Source organism: Etheostoma spectabile, chromosome 6 (genome assembly GCF_008692095.1).
Source record: "Etheostoma spectabile isolate EspeVRDwgs_2016 chromosome 6, UIUC_Espe_1.0, whole genome shotgun sequence".
NCBI lineage: Eukaryota > Metazoa > Chordata > Actinopteri > Perciformes > Percidae > Etheostoma > Etheostoma spectabile.
In genome coordinates, this window is record NC_045738.1 from 8,049,121 (window position 1) to 8,065,185 (window position 16,065).

Here is a 16,065-nt window from a genome sequence, read left to right on the forward strand (position 1 = left end):
TTATATCCTACGCTATTTATTTCAGATAGCTAATTTTCATTTACATGTGTTGCAGCTATATGTACATACATCATACAACTTCAACATAAGAAGAATGTAGCATAATATTGATGTGAAAGCAGTTATAAATAGCCTATGGGACAATAAAATTTGTTTTGGTTAAAATCAACAAATAATCGTGAGAATAATCGTGATCACAATATTGATCAAAATAATCGTGATTATCATTTTGGCCATTATCGTGCCCTACTCTTGACTCATATAACCCTCATTTCATGTTACTGCTTCGGTAATGACTGGACATTTTTGTCTTCTCTCTCTCTCTCTCTCTCTCTCTCTCTCTCTCTCTCTTCTCTCTCTCTCTCTCTCTCTCTCTCTCTTCTCTGTATGCAGTATGGAAGAGGGAGCTGCAGACAAGTGCAAAGATTTCATTGAGAGAGCATTACAGTATTGCCATGACAACCCTGAGGCTTTACAGCTCATGGCAAGTTACCTATTCAGTACAGAGAGAAACCAGGTCAGTCCACGAACACACACAACACAATTGTTTTGGGGCGAGTGTTTTTGGGCATTTTAGGCCTTTATCACATAGGTAGCCGAAGACAGGGGGTGGGGGGGGGGTTGGGGGGGGGGTGACATGCAGCAAAGGGCCGTAGGTAGGAATCAAACCCACAGCTGCTCCTGCAAGGGCTGAGTACACGGGGTAGAGTACATGGTCCTCAATCAGGTGAACTACCCAAGCGCCCTACAAACACACACACATGAGTTATTGCCACATTAAAGCAGGAATCTGCTGAGTTAATTATTCTGGGCACATTGAATTGTATGCCATTAATTAGCAGATGGACACTTGCATTAACATGTACACACACAGATAGGTCATGCTGATAGGAATGTTAATAACTGGGCAGATCATTGAGGTCATATAGTCATCTTATAAATGAGAGAGAGATGAGAGAGCAACCTATTGGACATAATTTAGAAAAGATGCCACAATAACTGCAGTATGAAACATCTGAAAATGATTTTGAAAGAATTTCTTAACTATATTTTTTCATTAAAAAAAATATTTCATTAAATCAAGTATTGCTGCTTTATCAGTCATTATTAAAGACAGACAACACTCAAGGCAAAACGTTTCTGTGAGAAACTTATGTGGAGCATGTTGAATTTGTACTATTTTGTTTTTGCAAGAAGTTCAAAAGTGTTTAGACATTGCAATCTGTGAGTTATGCGCTAATGTATCTTTAAGTTGAATAAAACACATGATTATCATCCATTTACAGTACTTATGTTGTAGAATAAAATGTGCTTCAAGCTTGGAATTCCATATGTAAGGCATAATAACACTATTCTCTGTTGCCTGGAAACCATTTAATACAGAGGGCAAAAATATAGTGAAAATTGCTCACAGCGATGTCTGTGGATTATCCTGAGAAACCTGTGCATTGGTAATGGAAAGGCACTTATCTTTACATATAATTATTCAATGCTGTGAGGACCACTAATAAAATTCAAGACACTTCTTTTGTATTGGCAATGTGTCAGCAGTGGATACCTCAAAACTTGAGCAAATAAACACATAATAAACTGTCATTAACAATTATTCTTTATGCTCTTACATCAGCAAACTACGGTGGCCCTGCAACTTCAGAAAACACATGGAAATAGACAAAACGCAAGCAAATTAAGAAAACAACTTAATTAATTTGACAAATCATGTGCAGCATTTAGCAAACGCGCTGCATATACACACACCACAACCAAATACGTAAATGCAATGCAAAAAAGCAACAAAAAAACGCTGCATCCAGATTACAAAACGGAAATTCTTCAGGCCTCTAGAGGGAGCAGCTAAGTGGAACAGCTGGCTTTTTGACCCCACGGAACGAGAGAGAGAGCAAGCAGGTAAGGGGTTTGTTTGGAAACGGGACCATAAGTGAAGATAGCGGCAACATAACAAGATTACTATTCATTTTAACATTGGGCCCTCCTCTTTTACAGCTCTAGCTGCTCCTAGAGGCCTGGAGAACTTCCGTTGCGTAATCTGGATGCAGCGTGTTTTTGTAGCATTTGTTTTCGTGGTTTGTGTGCTTTTCTTTTTGCATCATTTTTTTTTTGCATCGCGTTTATGTATTTGGTTGTGTGTATATGCAGCGTGTTTGCTGAATGCTGCACATGTGTTGTCAAATTATTGAAGTTTTTTTCTTAATTTGCTTGTGTTTTGTCTATTTGCATGTGTTTTCTGAAGTTGCAGGGCGTTTGCCCCTGTCAGCCACCGTGAAGAAAAACAAAGATGTTCTGTCAGGCTGAAGTGGATCTGTAATATTAGCTGTGAGCTCTAGGGGTCAGGCTGGCTCCAGCCACACTTCCTAGCATCCCACATCCAGCAATAGTCTGTTTTGGATTACTTTAGTAATAATTTTGAAAACATTAAAAAAAACATTGACCTCAGACTATGAAAAGGTAATTGACATCTACGGAGCACATAGGATACAGCCTGTAAACTAAACCTAAACAAATTATTTCTCTTTTAGTCAATTTGTGTCTTAAGTTCTTTAGTTGTACAGTCATACAGGTACCTGCATTTTGCGTTCCTCAGGAAGGCAAAGAATACCTGTTGAAGAGTGTTGCATTGTGGTTACCTGCCGAGAAACCGGGTGCAGTATCTTCCAGCACAGAGGAAGACATGCAGGTGAGTTGGAGCCCCACTTAGTATTTCTTAGATAGCAACCAACGCTCATAAGATCCCAGTTTATTTTTAAAGGCCTTTAAACTAACCGGATTGTCACAGTGTGCTTCGCAGGGAGCACAAATATAAGGACAACAGTAGAGATAAAACGTAAGAGATAATGAAACAAGGGATAATACAAAAAATTAAGATGGAACGTGTGTTGGGTGAGTGTGGTGTGTGTGTGTGGTGTGTGGTGGTGTGTGGTGTGGTGTGTGTTGTGTGTGTGTGGTGTGTGTGTGTGTGTGTGTGTGTGTGTGTGTGTGGTTGTGTGTGGGTGGTGTGTGTGTGTGTGTGGGTGTGTGTGTGTGTCTTGATGTGGGTGTGGTGTCGAGCGGATGAAAGCACAAGGCAGAACCAGGAAAGAGTACAAAGGAAGTGAGCAAATTACTAAAGGGAATGTGGCAAAGAGGAAGAATAAGCTATAATGTCAAAGTAAGGATGTGTTAAATAAATGGCACCTGAGTTTACATTCAAATACTGAGCAAATGTGATATCACGGCTCGGGGTGACGATTTGAGAAAAAGATTCCAGTGGCACCACTTTTATGACTCTTATCTTCAGGAGCAGGTTGATCTGAACCCTGCCGGGCCACACTTTCATTGTGATTAACTGCCACATTTCTGCAGAATGTTTTTGCACCTTGAAATTGGACTGTGTTATTATCAAACAAAGGAAGAACTATGTTTATGGATGTTTGTGTTAACCTGTAGAGGTGACAGTGTTTTCTTTTTTTCTCCAGAATGAGATTCCACCGTACGAGTCTCGCGTCACCACAGCCAAACTGCTCATTGAGTCCGAGGAATATGAGGTAAAATGCCCTGTGCTCGTACACTCTGCTGTTGTTGTTCTGTGTATGTGTCATGGTGGGAGGGCGGCCTGACATTTGTCTCTGTGTGTGGCATGCGTTTGTGTACTTTCCTTTCTAGTGAATAGCACTGGAGGTGGGAAGGCCATGCCTGGTCTTTATCCCCTCCAGAGTTCAGTGTCAATAATTGAAGAGTGGTATTTACAGTGAGGGACAGGGGTAACGGGGCGAGGAGGGATGTGAAGAAAGGGAGGGAAAAAAAAGTTGGAAGCTCTGGTCTGATCAATTGCTTCCATATCTGTGATATTATAGTTCAGTTCGGTGCTAAAACCCCTAACAGTCATTAACTCTTTTCATTCAAAGTCATTTTCTGTGATTACTGCCACACCAACAGCGGTTCAGCTATTTTCCGTTGTGATCCAGTGATTAATTTGTAGTCTCTCTTGTTGAATGGTTTATGGTTATTACAGACAGGAAATGAGAACAGTGCCCCCCCCCCCCTACACTCCTTCGTGTATTTCTGTGTGTAAGGTTGTGGGTGAGAGTAGTGTTAGTGGTAGTGTAGTGTAATTGTAGTGTATGTGTGTGTGTGTGTGTGTGTGTGTGTTGTGTTGTTTGAGATATGTGCTGTCAGGTGTGTCAGTGAAATGACAATGTCTCGGTCTACAGTTTCTGACATGTCGTTTGTCTTCATCCTCCTGTTGGTGTCATCAAGCCTGAAATACAAACTGCACACATTCTGAGCACTTTATTTTGCTGTATTCATGCACACACATGCAATGTTGGTCATTTTTGCTTTTAGCCATCAGTTATGTGAACGTTTCTTATGGAAATTGAACTTAAGGATGGAAGTGAAGTAAAAAGCAAGTTATTTTCTGTCCGTCTCTCCCAGACTGGACTTAGCTGCATTTGTTAGGAACAGCCGCTCTTCTTTTTCTCCTTCCTCTATTCCTCTGTCTCTCATGCACACACACTTACTCCTTTCTGTGCTCACTATCTCTCCTTGTGGACTATAAATCTATTCACAACTAAACTATGTGTACAGTTCAGTGCTTCTAGTCTGTATTAGTTTGAAGGCTACCTTCTTAGCTGGGTGCCAGAGTGCAACGATTTGCCTGTATTTTTTCATTATTAACGACTATTCTGTGAGGCCTTTCAAACTGAGCCAACACTTTTAAAATATGTGTGTGTGCGTGTGTGTATGTATATATATATATATATGTGTGTGTGTGTATGTGTGTTATTCAGGTAAATAATAGTTTATTTTGGAATAGAAAAAGTTGAAATACCATTTTCTTTGCCAAGAATCATTTGTCAGTCTCTGTTGGAGATTGTCTAATGAATGTAATTTGGGCTGGTAGCCTACATGGACTATATTAAAGTTTGAATTGAAGAAAATAAGGCATTAGGCAAAAATATAGTGTGATTTCATTGGCCAAATTATCTGGGGTGTATGACATTATCTTGATAGTTATTGGGGAAAAATCACTGTAGAGCATGATGTTGACCGATTAAATCCCCTAAAAATTAGGGCTGGACAACTAATCAAATTTTAATCACATTCACGATTTTGACTTTCCATGATTAAATTTGCGTACCGAGCGTTTTTTTTTTTTTTTTTTTTTAAGCGTCATTTCATAGAACGCTCCGGGGTTTTTTGCATAGCGCATCTACCGCTCCATAAACCACTGTCTGGTCATGAGCCAGTCAGAGTTGTTCCCTGCATCGCGCAGCTTAGTTTCTAGATGTAGACAGTCAGAGGACAGAGTAACTGGAGGAAAATTCAACGGATAGCAGACGGTTATACGTCGGTCTCAAGGTTTACCATGAAACGCAACATTTTGTCCCGTCTGTTGTTTTTCAGACAACAGCAGTGACCAGTGCTAGTCTGTGCTAGTTAGCGTCTGTTAGCTGTTAGCTCCTCTAGGAGGCACCGGTGCTAATGTCCTCGCATCCGCTGCAATGTTGTTATATCGACATGGTTTAAGTTTGTGTTACATGACCCATTTCTTCGGTAAAGCCGTGCCTGTGTTTGGATCTCTACTCTCTCTCGTCTTACTCTCCGCGTGGCGGGGCCGCTCCGCACTTCTGACATTTGTCTACAGTTTTAATTTTTTATTAACAAAGCTGTATATTGTTAAGTATGAGTGGCAAACCTGTATTTGTACCAGTGTTTCCACGGGTAACTGCTATCGCAGCCGCCACGGCGAAAAACACAGAAGTTATTGAATGCAACTAACTTCAGTTGGTAGAGTAACAGCGTGGGAGACGGAGCTGCTGGACCTGGGCCAGAGATGTGACCCATGGCCAGCATATCATTGCTCATAAAAATGCAGTGCAGTGAAAATACAGACATTTTGTACACACGACCTGTGAATCCGCCATTCGATCCGTGCTGGACCCATTCATAATGATCAGCTGTCGCTCTGTGAGCAGTCCATCGCACACCCTCTCTCTCCCTAGCTCTTTTAATTAGTTATTGTTGAAAACAAGTGAAGGAGCTTTCTCAGAGATGCATTTAAAAAAAATTATATCCTACGCTATTTATTTCAGATAGCTAATTTTCATTTATATGTGTTGCAGCTGTATGTCCATACAACTTCAAAATAAGAAGATTGTAACATAATATAGATGTAAAAGCAGTTATAAACAGCCTATGTGACAATAACATTTGTTTTGGTTAAAATCAACAAATAATCGTGAGAATAATCGTGATCACAATATTGATCAAAATAATCGTGATTATCATTTTGGCCTTTATCGTGCAGCCCTACTAAAAATGCTCATAAAGTGTTTACCACAAAAGCTGTCAGTAGGTAGATGGCATCTTATTGTTTGTGATGACTTTGTGATAGTCCAAATAAGAATCTCACATATTAAACATATGACCGTTGGTATCGGAAATAGCATCTCAGCCTCTTTTCCTTGACAGTGTTTTTTTTATGAAAGCCAATTAATTTCTTACGACATTAATAGAGGCGGTCGCCAATTTAGTGCAGGTGGGCAGCCTCTGCAATAGTAATGATGAACCTATAGTACGAATCATTGTGCATATGTGATAACATAGTATCAATGCTAAATAAACAATTTATAATGTAAATCTCCCAAGGCCACGACTTCCGAAACTGTTTGGAGGAAAATGCTTTTTTTTCAATTTGTAAGCTAAGTGCACTTGAAGTGTTCAAATGAAAGTAAATTTGGCGAAGAAAGGTTATTTTATGAGAGCACCGTAACCATCAACTGATGGTAAACATGTTGCATTATTCACTTGTCTCATCATGCTCTTTGCAAATAAATGGCTTTGGGAAAAATCAGTGTGCTAATAAATTCTTGAAAACAAATGTTTCATGACTGCTCCTCATCTCTTCAGTCTTCTGTCGCAGTAGGACCTGGATCCGTGCCACTTAATTTGGAAAAAAAAAGGGCGGAAAGTAACCAACATGGCTTTGTGAAAGTCTTTTTTTCCCGCCTTTTGATTGCTTTCGAGGAGAAACACTTGAATGCATGCCAGATATGTCTGCGATTTCCTTAGCTGTAATGACAATTTAGTAGAAGCACATGATGGGTGCTTTAAAGCAGCGTAAGTGGGACAACTGGGAAGGAATTGTCGTATTTCTGAGCCAGTGTCTATAGTGCTAAAACAACTAGTTAATTAAGATATATATATATATATATATATATATAATACATTTCTTTACTGATTAATAGTTTTTAGTCATTTTAACATTGCAACAACTAAACATTCAGTGGTAATAGCCTCTGATATGGGGGTATTTGCTGCTTTTCTCTGTTTATGTCATTGTAAATTGAATATCTTTGTGATGCACTTTTTTCTGATATTTGATATAGATATATTTATATATCTTAAATGATTGGTTGATCTCTCCAATTTGATAATATGCAGCTTTACATAATTGTAAATAGATTATCTTTGAGTTTTGGACTGTTGGTTGGACTAAACAATCAGTGTAAGTATACAGTTTTTAAAAATGTTTGTTACTTTTAATATTAAAGACTAAACAAGGGATTTTATAATGATTTGTAATTATTGTCCTAAATGAATGCTTTATTACTAATTTATACTGATGTTAATTCATGTTTTAATGAAAAATGAATGTGTTCTGTAGTTATAATGCAGCCCTCAGAGACCACAGTTTTCTCACCGTCACTGTCAAACACACAGACACGCACATTACCATCATCATCATCTCTCACCACTACTAATTCACTTGCCACATAGCAGACAGACAGACAAACAGACGGCCTCCCCTGACAGCCATTAAGGTGTCTGTTCACTGTAGTTGTCACAGCAGCTGATGGTTAGTTACTCTCCTTGTCGTTGTCACTGTTGTTTGCTTTCATGTTATTCCCCGATCATTTCTGTTCTTAAATTTGACTCACAATGGAGCTCAGCTTGTACTTCCCAGTGTTGCTTGCAAGTACAGTTAGTACTGACATCCACAGGATTTAGTGTGTGTGTGTGTGTGTGTGTGTCTATTTAGAGACACGGCTGCCCTCGCTTGTAAAATGATTTGTCTTTCTCCTGTCTCTGCTGTGCGCTCTGGTAAAATGGTTCTGTTAAACAAAATCGCCTGAAGATCATACAAACACACATACCCAACCTGCACACGCACACAATGGCCATTATAAATAAGTTCCTCCCCAGAGTGCTGCTTTTTTTAAAATCTTTAACAGGTCTCGGAATAAAGAGGACAGTCATAGTCTGTGCCCAGTGTATGTGTTTGTGTGTGTCTTTTCAGTGCATCACTGTTGTCCGTGGACCAGTTTTGCATTGTTTATTAAGATACTTTTTGTGCCTTTCCTCCCAATTTTAGCACTTTTCCCCTCTCTTCCCCTCATCTTCAGGGGAATATTAATCTTGTTGTTGTTTAGAGCGTGAAGCGGCTTAAGAATCTCTGAATCTTTAATCACTCGCCTCTGGGTTGACCAGTGTAGTTAGGAAGGAGCACAGTAAGACAATATAATGGTTATCATTACTCACTTATCCTGGCTCCCAGATGTCTCTTGTTCTATTTTCGTTGCTCCAAGACTGCCTACAACCTATCAGATGTTTAATACCCAGACAGATCTTTAATCCTATCTCATATCTCTCATATATACACTACCGTTTAAAAGTTTGGGGTCACCCAAACAATTTTGTGTTTTCCTGAAAAGTCACACTTATTCACCACCATACGTTGTGAAATGAATAGAAAATAGAGTCAAGACATTGACAAGGTTAGAAATAATGTTTGTATTTGACATAAGATTTTTTTTACATCAAACTTTGCTTTCGTCAAAGAATCCTCCATTTGCAGCAATTCCAGCATTGCAGACCTTTGTCATTCTAGCTGTTAATTTGTGAGGTAATCTGGAAAATTGCACCCCACGCTTCCAGAAGCAGCTCCCACAGTTGATTGGTTGGATGGGCCTTCTTGCGTACCATACGGTCAAGCTGCTCCCACAACAGCTCAATGGGGTTCAGATCTGGTGACTGCGCTGGCCACTCCATTACGATAGAATACCAGCTGCCTGCTTCTGCTCTAAATAGTTCTTGCACAATTTGGGGTGTGTTTAGGTCATTGTCCTGTTGTAGGATGAAATTGGCTCCAATCAAGCGCTGCCACTGGGTATGGCATGGCTTTGCAATGGAGTGATAGCCTTCCTTATTCAGAATCCCTTTTACCCTGTACAAATCTCCCACCTTACCAGCACCAAAGCAACCCCAGACCATCATATTACCTCCACCATGCTTCAGATGGCGTCAGGCATTCTTCCAGCATCTTTTCATTTGTTCTGCGTCTCACAAACGTTCTTCTTTGTGATCCAAACACCTCAAACTTGGATTCATCCGTCCACAACATTTTTTTCCAGTCTTCCTGGTCCAATGTCTGTGTCTTTTAGCCCATCTTATCTTTTTCTTTTATTGGCCAGTCTCAGATATGGTTTTTCTTTGCCACTCTGCCCTGAAGCCCAGAATCCCGCAGCCGCCTCTTCACTGTGATGTTGACACTGGTGTTTTGCGGGTACTATTTAATGAAGATGCCAGATGGGACCTGTGAGGCGTCTGTTTCTCAAACTAGAGACTCTATGTACTTATCTTCTTGCTCAGTTGTGCAACGCGGCCTCCCACTTCTTTTTCTACTCTGGTTAGAGCCGTTTGTGCTGTCCTCTGAAGGGAGTAGTACACACCGTTGTAGGAAATCTTCAATTTCTAGCAATGTCTCGCATGGAAAGCCTCATTTCTAGGACAAGAATAGACTGTCGAGTTTCAGATGAAAGTTCTCCTTTTCTGGCCATTTTGAGGTTTAATTGACCCCACAATGTGATGCTCCAGAACTCCAATCTGCTCAAGGAAGGTCAGTTTTGTAGCTTCTGTAACGACCAACTGTTTTCAGATTTTGAACATGATTGCACAAGGGTATCTAACATCAATAGCCTTCTGAGCCAATGAGCAAACACATTGTACCATTTGAACACTGGAGTGATAATTGCTAGAAATAGGCCTCTATACACCTATGTAGATATTGCACCAAAAACCAGACATTTGCAGCTAGAATAGTCATTTACCACATTAGCAATGTATAGAGTGTATTTCTTCAAAGTTACTAGTTTAAAGTTATCGTCATTGAAAAGTACATTGCTTTTCCTTCAAAAATAAGGACATTTCAATGTGACCCCAAACTTTTGAACGGTAGTGTATGTTTAAAATATTTAATTGCATTGTCATCGTTAACTTGTAATTAACCGTAATTAATCACACATTTTTATCTATTCTAAATGTCCCTTGATTTCTTTTTGTTGCATTGTTTTTTTAAATCATTTTTATGCTCTTATCAACTGCTTGCTTTGTGCAAATGTTTTTTTTTGTTGAAAACAACATTGGCATATAGCCTACTGTTGTGTTTAATTTCACACGTAACATTCTCACTTGGAGAAAATAATCTCTCCCACATTGTAACACTGTCCATCAATAAAAGGGTGAAAAAAATACTTTGACGAGGGGTCAGAGAATTGGCATCAGCTGTGGGCTTGGTCATCAAGTGGCATTTCTGACTGGACGTGCTGCAATGATAGCTCAGTTCACAACGACAAAACACACACTTTGGTCTTGTCAATGGAACTATTTGCCAACTTTTAAAGAGCAAACTTTCCCTCTTATTGGCATCCATTTCGGTGTCCTGCGCTTGCCATCCACTCAAAACGTAACGTTACTACTCTTTGGCTGTCTCACAAGCCCAAACAAGTGTGTGCGGCGTGTCCGTTGTTTCGTTTCTGGTCTAGCTAGATCCGGTGTGGTGGTGTAGTTTTTTCTAACGTTACTAATTGTTGCAACAGCATGTGAAAAAAACTACAAAGTTTGCTAGGCCAAAAAGAATGTTAATCTTGGATTAAAAAAAAGACCCCGTTAAAATATACACACTCACAGCTTCGTGCCCTGGACTTGCATCCCACAAATCTCCATCAACTGCTAGATGCTATCCTATCAATATGGGCCAACATTTCTAAAGAATGCTTTCAGCACCTTGTTGAATCAATGCCACGTAGAATTTAGGCAGTTCAGAGGGCGAAAGGGGGTCAAACACAGTATTAGTATGGTGTTCCTAATAATCCTTTAGGTGAGTGTGTGTGTGTGTGTGTGTGTGTGTGTGTGTGTGTGTGTGTGTGTGTGTGTGTGTATATATATATATATATATATATATATATATATATATATATATATGTATATAGATAGATAGATAGATAGATAGATAGATAGATAGATAGAGACTCAAATTAGTGTGTGTGTCACATTAGTGTGATAAAATGAAAGTAAAGTAGATAATTCTGATTCTGGGCATGAATCCATTTGTCAGCTGGGATTAGATGTTTTTGTTTGTGTATTTTTAATCAGTCATTAATTAATTAAAGACAATGGGTTTTTCAAATGATAATTGGTAGAGCAATCAATCAACTGACTCCCTGACATATACATTTGCACACTCTTAATGAGATACTCTCAATGAACTTACTCTACCTCAGTCTACCCAGGCAACTGACGTCTTTAGCGCCACCAAAAGCATGTGGGCTTAATGAAAAGAGAAGACAACTCCAAAGAATTAAGAAGCTCTCCTGCTAATAAGACTGCCTTAACAAGAAACCAGTTTGTTTTACTCACTGTTGTGTGTGTCTTTGCTGTAGTGTGTGACCTGTGCAGCAGTGTGTCAGTGCGTGCACAGGTACGTGCATGTCTAGTCAGTCGCCTCAAACCTGAAGTCAACAAAAATCCATATACCATCACTTGGACACGCACACACATACACATGCCACACAAACAGTGGCTAAGCAAAACAAACACACAGCCTACTTTAGTCAAGGTCTGTTTTCTTTAATAGAAACGTCCCACAGAAACTGACCAAGACAGTAAACATCTATGGCAAAGGTAACCTATCATTAAACTCCTTTTGAACCTCAAAAGGAAAAAAAGGGGCATGGAGGGTGATAGAAATGATGGGTCAGGCAGATATTTCTAGATAGTTCTATGGAGTGCTGCAGGTTTTAAGAATATTTTGACTGTAAATGGATTAAAAGGACTTTTGAACTGAGCAGTAAAAGCGACTATTGAATGCGATAAGCACTAGTGAGAGTGTATTGACGTTCATGTCTGTTGTCTTGTTGGTATCGACAATGTTGTGTATGGGACGCTGACCTCATAGATGCTTATCAGACCTTCTGATCACTACGGTTGATTGAACGGCCTAGGCCCTAGGCCGTTCAATCACCATAGGCCCTAGGGGATGTACAACACTGTGTGCAAAGTGTTTATCCGTCCGTGCATGCTTACTTGTCTATGGATCGAGCCGGTATCTATGAGTGGGTACTGATGAATTTAAAGTTATTTTCTTGTATGACTATTCTCTGATAATGTCTTCACCCTCTGTCTGTCTCTGCATTAGACGGCGGTAGATGTGCTGGAGGGTCTTCTGGAGGAGGATGATGAGGTCGTCCAGGTAAGCAATCAAGTGGTGACCCAGCTGTTTTTGTCTGTGGTGTCAAAATGTAGAGATAGTGATATTTGTGACAGAAGTCTGGATTTCAGTAGTTTTTCTTTTTTGGGTTTAGCTTTGACTGGTTTTGCATTTTCAGCATGTCATCTCTAGCCTTGTTTCAGACCTCTAAATTGCAGCCCACATCTCTGATTTGTTCAGCAATACCAGTTGGTCTAGTGTCATGCACACATTTGTAGAGATTAAGAATGGGAACAACAACTTTTACACAGCAAAGTAGCTTTGTACATATACTGTGTTCTGGGGGATGTGTATGCATGTGTGTGTTACTTGTCAAGACACATTATTAGGTGTGTCCCCTTGCAGGCAGTCTTATAATTCTAATACAGTAGCCACTACGGGATCAGGCAAACTTGTAGGCAAATTTTTTATCACCCCAGTGGGAAGGCTAAAGCCTCAACCTGGGCACTCAGTTTTTTCTGCTGAGCCACTGTTCATGTGTGTACAAAAACGTGTCTACACCCCCACTTTTGCATTACTTGCTCTCAACATTTGCATGCTTACCCACAGACTATGATTGAGAACTTGAATGCTTATTAGAAAGTGACGTAAATGGCAGTATTTTCTGTGCTTAGTAGGAAGTATGTGCTGTCAGTGTGCTCCAAATCCCCCCTGTCAGTTTCAGATGAAATGAAGGTGTGCCACTGAGTGTCAGATAGAAGAGCACGACAGTCTCTCTCTCTCTCTCTCTCTCTCTCTCTCTCTCTCTCTCTCTCTCTCTCCCCCCCCCATACCCCCTCAGGCTGAGCCTCCCACACACACCCCTCAGCTGACAGATTGAGAGCAGTCATCAGGGGGCTGAACTTTGAAACTCACTTCAGAGACGTACAGCTGCGACACTCGATTTGAGCGGGCCTGCAGTCAATCACACATGTATACAGTCACCAGTACTAATGGTCAGAAAGTGTTGTCAGATCCTACCACAGTTATGTTTCTTGAATCATATTAGGGATGTCAGAAGTGTATGATAGACACATTCTCCCACTCTCTCCTTCTCTCACCCTCTCTCTCTTGTTCTTTGTCTTACTCTCTTTCTTATTTCCTCTCTTAAGTGCAGCAGAAAAGTTGTTAGCTCTCGCCTCCGCCTTCTTGCTTTTTGCGTATCTCAAAGTTGGAGCCTTACTTATAAAATGTTAAGCCTGCAAAAACAACTGAGCTTGTTCCTTGCAAAATCTTGTTTCAAAGGTATTCAGTTGATTCATGATGCTTTTGTTCTTCCTTCAGTAGCACCATATGGGAAGTAAGATGTGCCTTCACTTTGAAATGACAATAGTCTCAGTGATTTGATTGACAGACTCAGCGTTTATTTTACTATGTGTGTTTCTGTCTGGGATTGTGGTAGTATAGAGTGGAGTATCTAAAAGTTCTTAATGAGCTAACTTTTTCTATTTAATTTTAAGTACAAAAATTGTAAAACAAATATTTTACAGTGGCCCATCTGTAATGAGTTTTCTAGTCTTGTTCTAGCTGTTTTAAAGACATGCAGTGGATCACATTTGTGAAGAAGTTATTTTTTAATTTAGGTGACCAAATTTCACTCTTTCTCTCCTGAATATACAGTACGGTACACAGATATACACAAGAACACGTTTTTGTCTAGGTTCTTCATTCACAGAAAATGTTTTGGTGATATAAATGTCATACTGCTGGTTCTGCAACATTACTACATTTATCCAGTGCTGCTACTGTTCTGATAAGTATGGCTGCAGGGGGTAGCTACCCACTCAGTATGCTTAGTGGCAATTTTGAATTCATTGTGGAATGCCTTGATGTGTTGGTTAGCTAAATGGTTGATTTGGTGGAGGTGCAGGTCCCTACTGCTTCTGCCCTCAATGAATAATGAATAAAGTGAATATCTGTGTCTTGGTGATTGAAGAACAGTGGGTGGGTGATCTTTGGCCTTAGATGAGAGGCGCGCACACACACACATCTGAGTTTACAAAAAGTTGAATGTTAGTGTGTTAAAAGGTGGTGAAGCGAGCATAGCACAGTATATGTAATTATGTGGGAGGAAAAAAGTGTGATTGTAGAGAAGAAAGAAAACATTATTATTATTCTGGTGTGTTTCAGCATACTAATTTACACCTCCACTCACTGTTTAAACTCTTTAGACCAACAGGATTACACTAATCTGCTAGTTTTTTTTAAAGTTTTTTTTTAAACTCTATTTTCCATGAGGTGCCAACTAAAGGTCAATCCGACAGTTAAAATGTTCGTAACAACTAACTGGTCAAGGGGCTCTCTTGAATTAAGTGATGCTAACACATCTGGTGTCAGAAAGTGATGTACATGTGCAATTGAAGAGGCAAAAGTTTTGTTAATACATTAAGTTAGGAAAACCGCTTTGTGTTATCAATTAAATGTAAAAGATTTTGCAAATATACCACTGTTATAATGAAAAACAGCTAACCCACTGGAACGACATAAGATAATGATGTTTTATTCCTGACATTATATTGTTCTCCCACTGAATGATCTGATTATATTCTGTTGGCCAAAGGTGGAGGGTGGGGCGTGTGGCCTTGACCAACTACCACTTTCCTTGTTTGAAAGCCGTGATGTCTTTCTCATGGGTGGGCCAAATTCTCTGGGCGGGCAAAACAGAGAAAGGGGAGGTAACCTTGCTCCTTATGACCTAGTAAAGGGCAGGATTTCCTATCTGAGCTTTCAATTTCTCAAAGGTAGAGCAGGATACTCAGGGTTCAGTTTACACCTATCGCCATTTCTAGCCACTGGGTAACCGTAGGCAGGCTGGGGGAATGCATTTTAATTTAAAAAATATAGAATAGATAGAATATTTTGAGAATAGAAATATTTCAAATGAGATTATATATTGGTCTCAAAAATTCAAAATAATAGCAGTCCAACATCAGAAGAAGGTTTTGTGAAGCAAAGCTATCAGCTAGAAGCCCCCACAAAGTCCCATTGCTGAAAAAAAGACATGTACTAAAAAGGTTGAAATTTGTCAAAGGACACATTGACTGGCCAAAGGAGAAATGGCACAACGTTCTGTGGACTGACGAGAGCAAAACTGGGCCTCAGACAGTTTGTCCAACAATCCCTTTGCACTGAAATCAAGCCACATTGTGAAGACAGTAAAGCATGGTGGTACAAAAATCATTTTATGGGGATGTTTCTCATACTGTGGTGTTGTGCCTATTTATCGCATACCAGGGATCATGGATCAGTTTCAGTACATCAAAAATACTTGAAGAGGTCATGTTGCCTTATGCTGAAGAGGAAATGCCTTTGAAATGGGTATGTCAATAAGACCGTGACCCAAAACCCACCAGTAAGCGAGCAAAGTCTTGGTTCCAGATGAACAAGATTGAAGTTATGCAGCCGCCAGCCCAATCCCCGGACCTCAATCCCATAGAACACTTGTAGGATGACATCAAAAATGCTTTTTCTGAGACAAAACCCAGTAATGCAGAGATATTGTGGAATGTAGTTCAATCGTCCTGGGCTGGAATACCTGT

At 39.9% G+C, this 16,065-nt stretch overlaps 1 protein-coding gene across 2 annotated transcripts in view; it reads left to right on the forward strand.

Annotated features, from left to right (window-relative positions):
• The window catches only part of si:dkey-12j5.1 (probable assembly chaperone of rpl4), a 37,599-nt gene that overhangs the window by 10,491 nt on the left and 11,043 nt on the right, over window positions 1-16,065 (forward strand). For both annotated transcript variants that reach the window (XM_032519446.1, XM_032519447.1), the window contains exons 6-9: window positions 394-517; window positions 2,603-2,695; window positions 3,474-3,542; window positions 12,476-12,529. In XM_032519446.1, the coding sequence (XP_032375337.1) occupies window positions 394-517; window positions 2,603-2,695; window positions 3,474-3,542; window positions 12,476-12,529 (340 nt within the window). The remainder of the gene's footprint in view (window positions 1-393; window positions 518-2,602; window positions 2,696-3,473; window positions 3,543-12,475; window positions 12,530-16,065) is intronic.